The sequence below is a fragment of the Peromyscus californicus genome, unplaced genomic scaffold (assembly GCF_007827085.1).
Source record: "Peromyscus californicus insignis strain IS unplaced genomic scaffold, ASM782708v3 Scaffold_14__1_contigs__length_90479793_seg_2, whole genome shotgun sequence".
NCBI lineage: Eukaryota > Metazoa > Chordata > Mammalia > Rodentia > Cricetidae > Peromyscus > Peromyscus californicus.
The window spans coordinates 65448580-65464717 of record NW_026294436.1 but is presented as its reverse complement, the minus strand read 5'-3'; the positions used below and the strand labels follow the sequence as shown (position 1 = coordinate 65464717).

The 16138-nt window shown below is 44.9% G+C and overlaps 1 protein-coding gene across 2 annotated transcripts; it reads left to right on the top strand.

Moving 5' to 3' along the window:
* The first annotated feature begins 4022 nt into the window (after positions 1–4022).
* Positions 4023–15461, top strand: LOC128110066 (histone H3.3A). 2 transcript variants are annotated; one of them, XM_052737810.1, is made up of 4 exons: positions 4023–4182; positions 5733–5883; positions 7249–7402; positions 15027–15461. In XM_052737810.1, exons 2-4 carry the CDS (start codon positions 5756–5758, stop codon positions 15153–15155), a joined length of 411 nt encoding a protein of 136 aa, XP_052593770.1. In that variant the 5' UTR covers positions 4023–4182; positions 5733–5755; the 3' UTR covers positions 15156–15461. The 2 variants fall into 2 exon arrangements, with proteins under 2 accessions (XP_052593770.1, XP_052593771.1); XM_052737811.1 differs by having other exon boundaries at positions 4023–4186.
* The last annotated feature ends 677 nt before the right edge of the window (positions 15462–16138 follow it).

Below are 16138 nucleotides of genomic sequence, written 5' to 3'. Positions count from 1 at the left end.
ATTCCAGCACTCAGGAGGCAGAGGCAGGTGGACCTCTGAGTTTGAGGCCAGCCTGGTGTACAGAGGGAGTTCTGGGACGGCCAGGGCTACAGAGAGAAATCCTATCTCCAAAAACAGACAAACAAAAAAAACCCAAAAAGACAAACTATCCTTAGCTATATAACAAGTTTCAGGCCAGCCTAGGCTACATGAAACCCTGTCTCAAAAAACAGTTTAAGCTGGGCAGTGGTGGCACACACCTTTAATCCCAGCACTCGGGAGGCAGAGGCAGGTGGATCTTTGTGAGTTCGAGGCCAGCCTGGTCTACAGAGCGAGATCCAGGAACGGTGCAAAGCTACACAGAGAAACCCTGTCTCGAAAAACAAAAAACAAAAAACAAACAACAACAAAAAAAAACCAGTTTAATTGTATTTAGTGTACACTTAGAAAATGTTTTGTGGGGAATCAAACTCAGGGTCTTGGCATTAAATCCCATCCCATCCCAAGATTGCATTTGCTAAGAAAAGAAAGGGAAGACAGAGCAGAGGATGTAGCTCAGTTGGTAGAATGCTTTCTTAGCACAAAGGAACGAAGCACTGGGGCTGATCCCTGGCACCATACAAAACCAGGTGTGTTGGCACATGCTTCCCAGCAGCTGGGAGGTGGAGGCAGGAGGATCAGCAAAGCTGCTGGGCCAACAAGAGACACTGTCTCAAAGTTCACAGGAAGGCAGAGGACCACCGAGGAGGTGGTCTCCACTTTTTGGACTGAGCACTCATACAGATGACTACTATTTTCTGGGGGAGACAAAAAGAGTTTTGGAGAAAGGTGAGGATCTGAGGCCACAGGACAAAAGATCCATGTTTTCCAACAAAGTGTGAGCACAGGAGAATCTACAGGTTATGATATCCAAAAGGTTCATTGGAGCTGGGTGTGGTGGTACATGGCAGAGAGACTGAGGCAGAGGGCCAAGAGTTCAAGACCAGACTGAGCTATATAGTGAGAACCTGTCAAAACAAAAACAGTGTAGATGGAACAAAAGGTTGGTCATGAGTCAATAAAATGGGTACACAGGAGTAAATTATACTATTTCATCTACTTCTGTATATGACAACTTCCATGGGAGTGGGTGAGATTTCCTAACAGTTCCAGCCCACAGAAAGGGGGCTCCAAACCAATGTGGTAGTGTGTATGCAGTGGGATAATGTGTCATCAGTAGAAGACACAGACAAAACTATTTCTATTCTAGAGCTTATATTCTCTCCAGCAGGAAACAGACAATAAGCAAATAAACAAACGATAGATTTAAATCAACACAACAAAGAGGGTGTTAAGTGTCCAGAAACATCCTCCAACAGGTAGTATTCTTTGTGCTTGGTGAACAGCAGACAAAGGAGAATGAATAGGGATTGACATTGTTTTTGTATTTTTGATAGAGTCTCCCTATGTAGTCTTGGCTGATTTGGAACTCCTTATGTAGACCAGGCTAGCCTTAAACTCCCAGCCATCCTTCTGCATCTAATTCTGGACTTCTGGGATTACAGGTATGTACCATTACACCTAGCTTTAGCAATTCATCCTATCCTTTCATTTATAAGCAACTATTAACTCGTGGTCACAATTATTCTATTCTAGGGGAAATATTTTAACTCAAACCTTTTGCTCCCCTCCTTCCCATTATTATAAACTCCAAATGTAGAGGCCATGAACTGATCTCTGGAAGTAGATTCTGGTAGCTGGGTGTGGTGGCATGTAGCTTTAATCGCTGCACTTAGGAGGCAGATAGATCTCTGTGAGGAGGGGGCCAGCCTGCTGATCTACATGTCATTTCCAGGCTAAGCCAAGAGCTATACAGGAGAGCCTCTAAAGGAACAGCAAAGATTAGTGCCCTTTAAGAATCCTTCTTGAAAAGAAAAGGGCTTTTTTTTGCAGTAGCAGGTCTTCTGCCCTCCATTAACTGGAAACGATGTCTCCATTTCCCTTAGCTACAGTCTTCTGCCACTCTTGGGGCTCTGAGGCATCCTAGCCCCTGGCTAAGGCAACGCTTCCAGAGAGAAAGACTCAACCAGGGCAGGACTGCTACTGGTGCTGCTCACTCAACATTCCCAGCCCTCCAAAACCATACTGACCAGAGCTGGGATGCCATACATACAGGGCAAATTTGGAAAACTTCCTGAAGTTACCAAGGATAACCAGTCATATTCCCAGAAAGAGCCTGTGGACTACCTTCACACAAATAAATATTACTACTTCCATGTTACAGATGGACACCTTCAGAGAACCCACCATCTACATGAAGTAGCTCACCGGACACAGCCCTTCGATCCCTTAGAATGATTTAAAGTCAGGAATAAAGTATGGGAAGACCTAGCAAGCATACAAGGAGAGTACTATCTGTGACACATTATCATTTCTTGAAGATATGATTGATTCAATTGATATGTAACAGCCTTCTTGGATAAATCCAGCAACAAATATTTTAGTTTCCTGAAAACAAAACAAAAACAAGCAAAAGAAAAAAAATGTGTCTTGGCTCAAGTTACAGGAATTCTTCACTGGCAGCTCAGTGTAGGCTTTTTATTTATTTATTTATTTTGCATATGTGCTTTTAGGATAGTATCGCAGATTGCATGTGTTCATCACGTCAACACTTAACACTCATTAAATAATAATGAAACAGGAGGCCTGGATTTTTTTTTTGTTTCTCCAGGGTTTGCTCCTCACTTAACTGACCTTGGACAAATCCATTTCTTCTCTCCTATCTGATTTCCACATATCTGTTTCAGGATAATGTTTATGACGGGACAGCTTTGAGAGGTCATCCATGAAATTTATCTCCTTCACTACCCTATGGGGTCTTCTTGTGACCCTTCTCCCGAAAAGCCTTCACACACAGTGGCGGAGCTGGTCAATACCATCTGGGGAGGGTTCAGATGTCTGTGGGTCAGTTAATGAGAACCTGAGCTATGCAGTGTTGCCCAAGCTCCCGAGCAGCGGGAAAGCGGGAAACAGCAAGCTCTCCGGCAGCTTTTCCTTATACCCGCCGTTTTCAGCCTCGGACAGCTGACATTAAACTACCATGTCACCCGATTTCTTTCTACGGCAGTTCTCCAACGGTGAAGCGGCTGAGAGGCCCACTCTGGCGGCACGGGCAGCCGAGCCCTCCGCAGCAGCTACAGCTGTGTTGCACATTGTTTCAGAGGCTTACAAAACCCACAGCCATCTTGCATCGAGAACCGAGCGCGGCCCGGGGAGGGAGCGGGGGGAGCCCTGTCCCTCTCGGCCCCGGGGCCGCCACCGGGCGAGGCTGGCAGTCTCCGCCCCGCAAGGCTGCACCTGGCTGCCCCGCCTCTCCCCGGCTAGAGTCCGCGACCAACTTGTCCTCAGGCGACTTGGCCCGACCCTCCGGACGTGCCCGCCGCTTGGCGGGGAGCGAAAGCGGGAAAGAGAACCGCGGGTCCCCCGCCCCTGCCGCGCGGCGCGGCCCGAGAGTGGGCGCGGGACTCGGGCTTCTACTTGCCAGCTTCCTGCTCGGGCGCGTTTTCCCACTGGGGCGCGGCGACCGCCCGCCGGGCCGCGGCCTCCTCCCCGCCCCCACGCGGGCCGGGCGCCTCGGGGGCGCGCGCGCGGGGGTGGTGCCCCTCCTACCCCCCCCGCCCCCCGCGGGCCGGGCGCTGGTCCGCGGCCTGCGCCGCCCTCCCATCCGCCCCCCCCCCCCGCCCGCCCGCCCCCCCCCGACTCGGCCCCTGGGCACCCCGAAGCCGGGCTGCGGGGGCTCGCCGTGGCGCCGGCCCTCGGCGGGGTTGGGAGTGCGGGCCGGGGGCCGCCCGGGGGCGGACGGCACCTCGGCGGGGCCCCGCCGCCCCCTCGGCGTGTCTTTTGTGTTTGTACACACCGCGAGAGGCGGCGGGAGGCAGGGGGCGGGCGGCGCGCGGGGGGCGGGGCGAGCGCGCGCCAGCGAACGGGCGCGCGGGGGGAGGGGCGGGGCGGGGCGCGCGGGGGGCCCGGGGCGGGGCCGAGCCTTCCCTCCATTGTGTGTGATTGGCTGGCGCGCGGCGCGGGGCGGGGCGGCGCGTGTAGGGGGGGGATAGCCTCGGTGTCAGCCATCTTTCAATTGTGTTCGCAGCCGTCGCCGCGCCGCCGCCGCTCCCTAACGCCAGCGCCGCCTCTCGCTTGCAGAGCTCCAGCCGAAGGAGAAGGGGGGTAAGTTTCCCCGTCTGCCCGCTCTCCCGGAGCCGGGCCCCGTTCGCCGCCGGTCTCGTAGCGGGCCACGGAGGGCACCCACAGCCCCTCGGGCTCGACCCGCAAACTTTTTGGCGCAGAAATGGGGCCGGGGGAGCGAGTTTCCCTCTCCCTCGGGCGGCGGCGGCGGCGGCGGCGGCGGCGGCTCCCCCGTCTCTCCGCCTCAGCCCAGCAGCGGCACCGCCGCGGTGCCGAGCCTGTTCGCCCTCCCGCGCCGCGGGCTCCTCTTTCTTCGGTGAAATCCCGCCCGCCGCCCCTTCCCGGGACCCCAGACCTTCACCATGTCCCGCGCGAGCCCCTCAACTGCCGTCTGCGGGTCCCGGGCCGCAGTTTTTCGGGCGCGAAATGGGTAAAAATCGCCGCCGCTTCCCACCCCGGGCTAACTCGCTTTTTGCTGCCTCCCCACAGTTGTGGCTGAGCTTCACCATCTTGTCTCTCTTCTCTGGTCACCGACCATATTTTTTTTCCCCCCCGGTTTCTCTCTTCCCCATTTTAAAATGGAAGGAAGAAAAATTGTAAGAACGTTTTTTTTTTGGGGGGGGCTTCTTTTTGGGGGGAGAAAAAGAAACTTGATGCATATAAAATTCAAATTAACAAAAAAAGAACTTTGGTATTTTTTTCGAAGAGCGGCACGTGGCAGGGGATGTGGGGTATTTTCGAACGATTTGCTGTTTGTCTCTTTGGAAAGGGAATCGGATACGTTTGCAATTGTTTCCATTTTGTGCTGGTCTTGGGGAGCCGAGTCGCTGGCTGCCAGCGCGGGGCGCGGGGGCCGCGACGGGCAGGTCGGGGACCCGGTACCCAGGGACCCGGGGGAGGCAGAACCAAAAGTTTATGTGGTGCTGGGGTGGGCCGGGCGCCGGTGTCGGGCGCTAATTAAGCCTGGGTGCGGGGCAGGCGGCTTCCATAGCGAAGCCCGGGAGGACGGGCTTTGTGGAATGCTCCCTGGCAATAGCTGTTGTTCTTGTCTTTCGAGACGCCTTTTTGTCAACATAACCGTAAAGATACAAACCTCAAGAATGTTTTCAGACATTTACAGCAATCCAACTGCCAAGCGCGAGGGGGGCCGCGAACGGGGGGGTGGGGGGGCGCTGAAACCTTTTTTTTCCCCCTTTTTTTTTTCTGGCTGTAATTTGACTCGACCTTTTTGTGGTTTGTGGCTTCGTTCATTTGACTTGTTTGTGATCGAATGCTTGCAGACGTTTCTAATTTTTACTTTAATTAAAGAAATTGAATCGAAACCTCTTGGGGTGGTCTCACTGGTTTTGACCGTTTGTCGCTTGGAATTGGCATTATGAGTATTAATGCTGACAATTTTCTGATTTAAGTCGTATTTGGGTAGTAGACCTAATCCGCGCCCTTTCAAATTAATTATATAACAGCTTTTTTTCTCCTCTATACTGATTAGTTTCCAGGTTGGGGGGAGGGGATTCTGGCAGGAAAATATGTATGTTTTAGTTGAATATGATGGGTTTTTTTTTTTTTTTTTTTTTTTTTTTAAATACTGGTAGGTAAGTAAGGAGGTGCCCATACCATGGCTCGTACAAAGCAGACTGCCCGCAAATCCACCGGTGGTAAAGCACCCAGGAAACAACTGGCTACTAAAGCCGCTCGCAAGAGTGCGCCCTCTACTGGAGGGGTGAAGAAACCTCATCGTTACAGGTATTTATAAAAGGGGGAAGAATAGGACAGTGTCTAAACAGTATGTCCATGTAATTTAACAGGAAGATGGGTAACCGGCATACTTTTTGTTTTGGGGAAAAGATGTTTCTCATTTTTGAATATCCACTACTGCTTGAATATGTATATATGCATATGTTCGTTTATGAATACATGTAACTTGATAATCAGGTTTTATCGATAACATTTTGAAGCTGTAATCTAAAGTCTAAAGGGATCCAGTACTTACCTGGTAATAGGACATAACTAGCATTTTTAACTAGCCATTATTAAATTTTTTACTAGTAAATAGTTATATATATGTGCATATATTGTATGTATAAATGACTTTGTGTATATGTATATATAATTTGTGTGTTTGTATATACACACACTTTTTAAAGTTGCCCCTCCTCGCTTGTGGTAAAGTAATAACTTACTCTAGCGAGACCAGCAAAGTCCCCATTGAACATATTTACTTGGTGGGATTTTTCCCTCCTTTATTACCTCATTTTATTTTGATGTAAGCACTGTTATTAAGGACATCTGCCATTAGAGGGCACAAGTTGCCCAAATTTGCATAGACAGATGTTACAGTGAAGAGCTCATAGAGGAGAAGAAATAAGTCAGATTTAGGGTTTAAAAAAATTTTGTAGACAATGGCTTAATTTTAGAAAATTTTCTTCCATGTGGAAGAAACAATGTGAAGTCAGGTTTTCAAATTTAATTATTCTTGACTGATGATAGATGATATCTGGGAGATCAAATACAACTGTTTTAAGTAAAGCGTTGTAAATAACATTGGTAAGTCTTTTAGGGCCTTAAAATCTAAGGCACAGATGGGGCAAAGGAAAGTGATGCTTAAACTCCGAAAAGCCTAAGCCATCTTTATTACCAGCCTAACAGCAACTATGCTCCTAAGTCTTGTTTTTTAAAGGCAGAGCTCACTCTAACCTGGGCTTACCTGGAACTCATTACATAGATCAGGCTGGTATCAAGCCTCCTGCCTCTGCCTCCTGAGTTCTGGTGCAAGCATACAGTATCACACTCAGCTCAAAGTTGTGTAACTCTCAGCTCAGACTGGCTCGTGCGCGCGCGTGTGTGTGTGTGTGTGTGTGTGTGTGTGTGTGTGTGTGTACAGTAAAAATGTAGGCTTTGAAAAACTGCCATTTCATGTTTATTGATTTTAAAAGTGATCTTTCTCTTAACAGAATTGAATATTCAGGTCATAAAACTGATCTGTGAAATTCGGTGCTGAAGAATAGTTGAGTGGTTCATTTTTTGAAAAATTAACCGCATTTCTTTAAAGCTGACTACTTTTTGTGTCGTATGTGGATTTAGTAACAACTTTAATGTTAACTTTTGAAGGCCTGGTACTGTGGCACTCCGTGAAATCAGACGTTATCAGAAGTCCACTGAACTTCTGATTCGCAAGCTCCCCTTCCAGCGTCTGGTGCGAGAAATTGCTCAGGACTTCAAAACAGATCTGCGCTTCCAGAGTGCAGCTATTGGTGCTTTGCAGGTAAGTTGATGGGGTGGGAAAGACTGTTGATTTTTATCCATGATATGTACCAAGAACAATTACACGTCTTTCTTGTTTTCATGTAACTATCATTATAAGCCTAAGATGTAGTTGATTCACTCTTGATGAATTTTAAAGGTTAAATGATTCAAGGTAGCTGAGTAGTGGTGGCCTTAAAGCCCTTGGGAGGCAGAGGCAGATAAATTTTTGAGGACAGCCAGGGTTACACATAGAAAACCTGTTTTTGAAAAACCTAAATAAATAAATGGTTCAAAGTTATACACATAAAAATTAAAATCCTGATTTGATTCTAAAGCCTAATGCAGTTATACCATTAAAATTTTTTTTAGCATTGCATTAAAAGCCATGCTTAAAAAAAACTGTCTTGGTTATGGGTGCTACAGGACATTAGGATAGAGAACTAGAATTCTATTTGTAGTCACTTTCAATCAGTAGTGACGAAGAAAAATCTTCCTGGATGTAAAGAAGCAAATTAGGATGTAGTTTAGTATCTAAATAGAGTAGTCAGTATTCAAGAATTACTGTTACAAATGGATCTGTGAAGGAACACGGACTTGAACACTTGAGTTTGAAAGGGAACTTTAGAGTTCACATTAAATAGGAAGGATAGTGTGGGTTTAATCTTGGGTCTGGACAGTTGTATATAAAATACTAATGACTTATGGCAAGATTAAAATTGAAATAAACAGCCGGGCGGTGGTGGCGCACGCCTTTAATCCCAGCACTCGGGAGGCAGAGCCAGGCGGATCTCTGTGAGTTCGAGGCCAGCCTGGGCTACCAAGCGAGTCCCAGGAAAGGCGCAAAGCTACACAGAGAAACCCTGTCTCAAAAAACCAAAAAAAAAAAAAAAAAAAAAAAAAAAAAAATTGAAATAAACACAAAAATACTTGACAAATGCATAGGTATAATCAGCCTTGTATCTTAAAATATGGTAAAACTAACCGCACAGTCAGAAAGCTCGGAGGAGGTAAAAATGCAGATGGTTGTGCACTACTGCGTGTCACCATTGGAGGATTTTCAAGGTTGCTTGCTGTTGCTGTCCTAGCTTTTGTGCTTTATATATGAGAAATATTTTTGATAGGTGGATTCCACTCTGACGTATAATTGGTCGAACTGTTTCTATGGTTAGGCTAAGCTTCATTTAATTGGTGGATTGCAGGAATAGGCATCCATTAAATTGACAGTGGATTGAAATGACTGAAATTTCAACTAAATTTTATTTTTATTTTTTTGTTTTAATAGCTGCTTATAAATCCTGTGAATGAATCACAACTAAGAATACCAAAAGGAGATACTTTTGTTTTCTAGTTACTGTTAGTAGACTGTGCTTAACACATCTCTGTACTTGGAAGTCCAGCTTTTTTTTTTAATAGCTTAAATTCAAATAATAAAGCTTTGTCAATTGAAATTATTAAACATTTCAGTGGAAGAACTCTTTGTCTTCTTAAAGTCATTCATGTGTAAATGTCCTTGTTATATGGTTACCAGTAAGTGTCATTTTGAGCAAAATGTGCACATCTTATTTTTTTAGTGTCCTCTGATTTTTGAGTGAATGAATTTTTATTTAGGTTAATTCTAAAATACCTAGCCAGCTGTGTAGTTGAGGGTGACCTTGAACTCCTGGTTTTCTGGTATCCACCTGAAGACTAGGATTACAGGCATGCTCCACCATGCCTGCTTTATATGGTACTTGGGATCAAATCCAGAGCCTTGTACATTCTACGCAAGCTTACACTCGCATACACACACACACAGGGTTTCTCTTAGTAGTCCTGACTGTCCTAGAACTCACTCTGCAGACCAGCTGGCCTCAAACTCTACACAGATCTACATGCCACTGCCCGTCGAGGCAAGCTCTCTTAACCAGTCTTAACTCCAGCTCTGAAATAGGGATCTTGCTCGGGGTGGTAGCCTTTTATCCAGCACTCAGGGAGGTAGAGAAACAGTTGGGTCTCCTGAGTTCTAGGCCAGCCAAGACTCCATACAGTGAGACTCTTTTGTAAGGTTCTAAACCACAGTGATCTTCCTTGTAAGTTTTTCTTGTGGGTGTGTGTTCCTGTGTATGTGTGTGAATACAGATTAGTTGTAAGGTTATAGCTCTGGGAGTGTTAGAGATAATATGTCTAGTCTGCCCTTTGCATGTGCAAGACCCTGGGTTTAGGCCCTAGTACCACAAGACACAAAAGATAGACATTTCCTGGTAGAAGTAGGATATACAAGGAGATGAAGGATTCCAAACAGCACTTTATAATCTGTCATGATGACTCACGACCTTTATAATTCCAGCACATGAAAGCCTGAGGCAAGGGTGTTAATAGAAATTCAAGGCCAGCCTGGGCTACACAGTGAGACCTAGTCTTGTTTTTTAAAAACAAGTTACTTTGTTTATGGCTTTAGAATTACACAATTTAAGTTGGGCGTGATGGGGCTTGCTGGTCTGTAATGTCAACACTCATGAATAGTGGCAGGGGGGTGTTATTTAGTCCTCATCAGGGTGGACTACATAGCTAGTTCAAGACTAACCTGAAATAATACATGTTATGATCCTGGTTTTGTTTGTTTGTTTTTTTGTTTTTCGAGACAGGTTTTCTCTGTGTAACAGCCCTGGCTGCCCTGGAACTAAATCTGTAGACCAGGCTGGCCTCCAACTCATAGAGATCCACCTGGCTCTGCCTCCTGAGTGCTGGGATTAAAGGCCCTCTTTTTAAAAGATCACATTAATCCTAGCACTGGGGAGACAGAGGTAGGTGGGATCTCTGAGTTCAAGGCCAGCCTAGTCTACAGAGTGAGATCTAGGACAGGCACCAAAACTACACAGAGAAACCCTGTCTCTGGGGGGGTGGGGGAGAAGGACAGAACCAGGCGTGGTAGCACACGCCTTTAATCCCAGAACTCAGAGGCTTAGGCTGGTGGATCGCAACAGTCAGGACTACACCGAGAAACCTTGTCTCAAAAGAAAACAAAAGATTATAAGCACTGGAGAGATGCCTCAGTGGTTAAAAAGCACTACTGTTTTTCCTTTATTTCCCATGTACATCAGGCAGCTCACAGCCACCTTAACTCGAGTTCCAGGGTATCTAACACCCTCTTCAGCCTCTCGGGGTACTGGCATGAATGCATGGATGTACAAGCAGGCTTCCCCACACAAGCACACATAATAAATTAAAAATAGCTTCATTCACCCCTCCCCAGCATTCTAAGATTCCTAAAAATGGATGATTTCAAATCCTATGTATTACTTAGATGTTGTGGTTTTTTTGTATGTTAAACGGTAATTTGTAACTTAGACACACAATAACATCACATCAGTAAAGAAGGTAGGACAGAACAGCGTACTTTTGTAGTCCTAAATGGAGCTTGAGTAAACTACCTACACTGAACTGTTCCCCAGCTTTTTTTTTTTTTCTTAATGGGGGTTGGGTTTGGTTTGGTTTGGTTTGGTTTGGTTTTGGAACAGAGTCTTTCTATGTAGTTCTGGTGTTCTTGAACTTAAATTAGTAGACCAGGCTGTCCTTGACCTCACAGATCTGCCTGCCTCTGCCTCTGGAGCACAGGGATGAGAGGCATGCATCACCATGTTCAGGCAGACCTTGTCTTGAACGTGCAGTTTTCTTTCCTTGAACGTGCGGTTAGCTTCCTGAGTGGCCAGCTCGGATTACTGACTTGTGCCACCAGTTCTGGCACAGTGTACTGTTAATAAAAATTTAAATTTATGAAAAGTATGCCAGGTGTGGCTCTCGGCTGTGTTCCTAGGACTGCAGAGGCTGTGGTAGGAAGATCCTTATGAGTTCACTATGCATTTAAGAAAGACCACCATGGGCTAGAGTGAAACCTAGCCTCAAAAAACCGTAACTACAATGTTTGCTCCCAGCTTCACGCTCATCAGTAAAGGAAGCTAGGTCGAGAGCTGTGGAGATGACTATGACACTAAAGGGAAAGGAATACAAGTGTAATTCAGAGGCGGAGAATTGACCGCTTAGCTTAGCTTTTACCTTAAGTGTCAGGGAGCTTGAACTAAAATGTTTTTATCTTAAGGATGGACAGTTTGGAAACAGAAGAGTCAAGGCATAGATGTATTCAATCTTATAAATTAGATGGGTGTGGTGGCACATACCTTTAATCCCAGCACTCTTAGCACGGAGAGGCAGGCAGACCTCTGAGTTCGAGGCCAGCCTGGTCTGCGGTGTGAGTTGTTCTACCATTTCAAAATTGTATTCCTTGGCCGGGCGGTGGTGGCGCACGCCTTTAATCCCAGCACTTGGGAGGCAGAGCCAGGCGGATCTCTGTGAGTTCGAGGCCAGCCTGGTCTCCAAAGCGAGTTCCAGGAAAGGCACAAAGCTACACAGAGAAACCCTGTCTCGAAAAACCAAAAAAAAAAAAAATGTGACAGTATTTATTTTCATCCGGGGTCTTACTATTTAGACCCTGAGCTGGGAATTCAGATTCCCTGCCTGTGGGATTAAAGGTATTTTCTACTCTGCTGGGTGTGTGTGTGTGTGTGTGTATGTATATACACACACCTTTTTATAATTTTAGTGCTATAAAGGAATTTAGGAGCATTTGGTAAAAGAATTGGGAATATATATATATGTGTTGTGAGTTGAGTAATCTTCTAGAGCACAACTCTTAGTATTTTGAGACAGGGTTTCTCTATGTAACAGTCCTAGCTGTCCTGGAACTTGAGATCCTCCTGCCTCTGCCTCCCAAGTGCTGGGATTAAAGGTGTGCACCACCACCACCACCTGACTAGAACACGACTCTTAGAAGGAAATGGTCTCAGAAACATGACCCTATTTACTTCCTAGAAGCCCATGCAGCATTTCACAGACACATTCTATTCTAGGTTTGCATAATCCTGATGCTGAATTAAGCAAAATACAATGGTTTCTACATTGTAAACCCCAAGAGTAGGCCCCAATATATTGTACTTAACTCACTTTTATTATTTTTACAATTGTGTTTGTGTGTGCGTGTATACATGAAAGTCAGAGGACAAAGTTGGAGGACTTGACTTTTCTACCATGTGGGTTTCCAAGAGTCAAACTCAGGTGGTCAGGTTTGACAACAAGCAGCTGCCCACTGAGCCATCTCACCAGCCTACTTTCCAGGGTTTTTAACCCATTTGTAGAATAGCCCGAGAATGAGTCTCTGAATAGTAAGGTTTTGCTTTTGGAATATGTAAGATCTGAGTGAATTACACAGAAAGGAGTTGTGGGGTTTGGGATTTTGTAGTGCTGGGAATCTTACTTATTCCCAGAACAGATTTTTGTTAGTATTTTTGAGGCAGGGTCTTGCTGAGCTGTCCAGGCTAGCCTTGAACACACATATGATTTCCTGCCTCAGCCTCCAGAGTAGGGAGAGTCCTGAACTAGTAGGCCCAGCTGGAGATTTAATTAGGGCTAGGTATAGAAAGCAAACAAACAACATCTCCATGGGAACAAAGCATTACATAGAAAGAGATCTCTACCAGATTAACTGAAGGATATTAAAAGGTGACTGATACATAGTAGGACCAGTGTGGATGCCAAGGAACTGGGGTGTGACTTCATTATCAAGAACATATTCCTTCAAGGAAGAGTTTTGAGCTAGAACTTAGATAATAAGATAGGTAAGACTCCTAAGTGTTAAAGACATATAGGAATGGTACATTTTGCACGAGGCAGATTTTTGTAGAAGGTACTAAGGATTCCTTAAAGGATGAAGCTAGGGGCTAGAGAGATGGCTTGGTTAAGTGCTTGTCTTGGAAACATAAAGGCCTGAGTTCAATCCCTAATACCCATGTAAAAAGCTGTCCATGGTGTTGGGTGCTTGTAAATACTGAGCCTAGAACAGGTCAACCTCCTTGGCCCTGGTTAGCTAGTCCCGGGTTTCTGTGATAGACCCTGTTTCAAAAAACAAGATTGAGGGCTGGAGAGATGACTCAGAGGTTAAGAGCACTGACTGTTCTTCCAGAGGTCCTGAGTTCAATTCCCAGCAACCACATGGTGGCTCACAACCATCTGTAATGGAATCTGGTGCCCTCTTCTGGCCTGCAGATATACATGCTGTATACATAATAAATAAATAAATCTTTAAAAAAAAAAAAAAACAAGATTGATACTGGGAAGGTGGTTAGTCATTAAAGTGCTTACTGTACACGCATAAGGACCTGGGTTCAGATCCCCGGTACACACAGAAAGAGGGACACAGTGTGTAGAATACAGTGCTGGGGAATTGGAGATAGGCAGACCCTCGGAACCTGCTGGCTTGCCAGCCCAGCTGAGTTGGAGGGCTCCAGTTTCAATAAGAAAACTGTCAAAGGCAGCCAGTGTCCATCTCTGCCTCATGCGCACACAGGTGGCTCCTGTGTGTACACATGATGCTTTCCCACTCAATCCATACATACACAAAGGACAAAGGCCTGAATGTGAATGAAGGGCAGCAGGTATACAGCTCCAGAGATAGAGCACTTGCTTAGCGTGCACAAAGCAGTCTTCACAGTAGTCTTTCAAGATTTTCCCTGTGTGTATATTTTATGTTGAGCCATACTCCTCTTCACTTCCTTTGTTGGTATTTAGAAAGCAGAACCTTGGTTTTATTGGTGAAAGGCGATGCCACTAGGCTACATTATATTACCAATTCCTACCCTAGGAACCCTAGAAAATTATAAAATGAAGCCATTTGTATTTCATGCTATGCACACATGTACAGTGGCACGTGTCTGAAGGTCAAAGGACAACCTTTAGGAATTGGCTGTCTGCTTCCATCATGTGACTCCCAGGGAACAAATAATGCCCGCATTTGTGAGTTTATAGGCAGGAGTCCCAAGCTTTGGTTCCCCCTTTTCCTCATCACATTACATGACAAGTGTCAATGACTGGTTTATATAACTAGCAAGTTTTAGGTGGTAGGATGAATGAGAAAATGCTCTGGGGAATCTTACAGTGAAATGGGGGGTGGGGAAGCGCACAGGATCAGCATTCTAGAAGGCATTAAGGGTTTGGAAGAAAGTACTTTGGAGATAGTCACACAGATCAAAGTAAAAACCCTTCTGTGGCGTATTCCTAGACCCTTAAGTACACTTAGAGAGCGGAGAAAAGGACAAGGAGAAGGTCCTGAGTTCAATCCTCGGCACTCCAGAATATGAATAAGACAGTAGAGAAGAGCCTGTGTGAGGGGGACCTGTTCTCCATATTGCAGGTGCCATGGTGTCCGCTATTGAAGAGATGCTGGGCTGGATACAGTTCCCTTTGTAAGGATGGGAATAGTAGAATTGGTTGGTTTCTTTGAAGTGTCTTGGTGATTTGTGTGATTTTACAAAAATTTATTAACTTATAAAGCTTGACGGTGGTGTGGTGCATGCCTTTTAATCCCAGCACTCCTGGGGAGACAGAGGCAGGCAGATCTGAGTTTTGAGGACAACCTAGTCTACAGATAGAGTTTCAGGACAGCCAGGGCCACATAGAAAAAGAAAGAAAAGTTATGTTATGAACTTTAAGCATTTTGATGGGTTTTTTAGTGTAAACATTTGATAAATGTTTTGATAAAAGTCATTTTAAAGGGTTTTAATAATTATGTAAGTGTTGAAAACAATAATAGTAATTTTTCTTTATTATTGTTGCAGGAGGCAAGTGAGGCCTATCTGGTTGGCCTTTTTGAAGACACCAACCTGTGTGCTATCCATGCCAAACGTGTAACAATTATGCCAAAAGATATCCAGCTAGCACGCCGCATACGCGGAGAACGTGCTTAAGAGTCCACTATGAGGGGAAACATTTCATTCTCAAAAATTTTTTTCCTCTTCTTCCTGTTATCAGTAGTTCTGAATGTTAGATATTTTTTCCATGGGGTCAAAAGGTACCTAAGTATATGATTGCGAGTGGAAAAATAGGGGACAGAAATCAGGTATTGGCAGTTTTTCCATTTTCATTTGTGTGTGAATTTTTAATATAAATGCAAGATGTAAAGCATTAATGCAAGCAAAATGTTTCAGTGAACACATTTCAACAGTTCAACTTTATAACAATTATAAATAAACCTGTTAAAATTTTCTGGACAATGCCAGCATTTGGATTTTTTTAAAATAAGTAAATTTCTTATTGACGGCAACTAAATGGTGTTTGTAGCATTTTTATCATACAGTAGATTCCATCCATTCACTATACTTTTCTAACTGAGTTATCCTACATGCAAGTACATGTTTTTAATGTTGTCTGTCTTCTGTGCTGTTCCTGTAAGTTTGCTATTAAAATACATTAAACTATACCTGCTTTTGGTCTTTATTATTAACCTTATAGATACAAGTTTAATAACCAGTGATTTGATTTATCACTTTATGTCCAAGACAAAACTCTGAGAGGCCAGGCAGTGGTGGCACACACCTTTAATCCCAACACTGGGGAGGTAGAGGTAGGCGAATCTAAATTCAAGGCCAGCCTGGTCTACAGAGTGAGTTCCAGGATAGGCAGGACTGTTACATAGAGAAACCCTGTCTGGAAAAAACAAAAAACAAAACCTCTTGAGACACATAGAAAAACAAAGTAATCAACTGGAGTGCCTGGAAATATTTGAATAAAGAATCCTGTCTCAGAAAACAAAAACAAAACCAGAGTACAATCATAAGCATGTAACTATACTATTAAACATTTAATGGTAATGAAAATGTGTAAATCTAAAGGTCTTGCTATTTTAAAATGCTGTATATTAACAAGTTATTCAAGTACCAGTCATTCATAT

Excerpts from the sequence above, each read along its gene's own strand:
- LOC128110066 (XM_052737810.1), top strand. The coding sequence starts at position 5,756 with ATGGCTCGTACAAAGCAGACTGCCCGCAAATCCACCGGTGGTAAAGCA. Across the intron at positions 5,884-7,248 it reads AAGAAACCTCATCGTTACAG|GCCTGGTACTGTGGCACTCC; the intron begins GTATTTATAAAA and ends TAACTTTTGAAG. Across the intron at positions 7,403-15,026 it reads CAGCTATTGGTGCTTTGCAG|GAGGCAAGTGAGGCCTATCT; the intron begins GTAAGTTGATGG and ends TTATTGTTGCAG.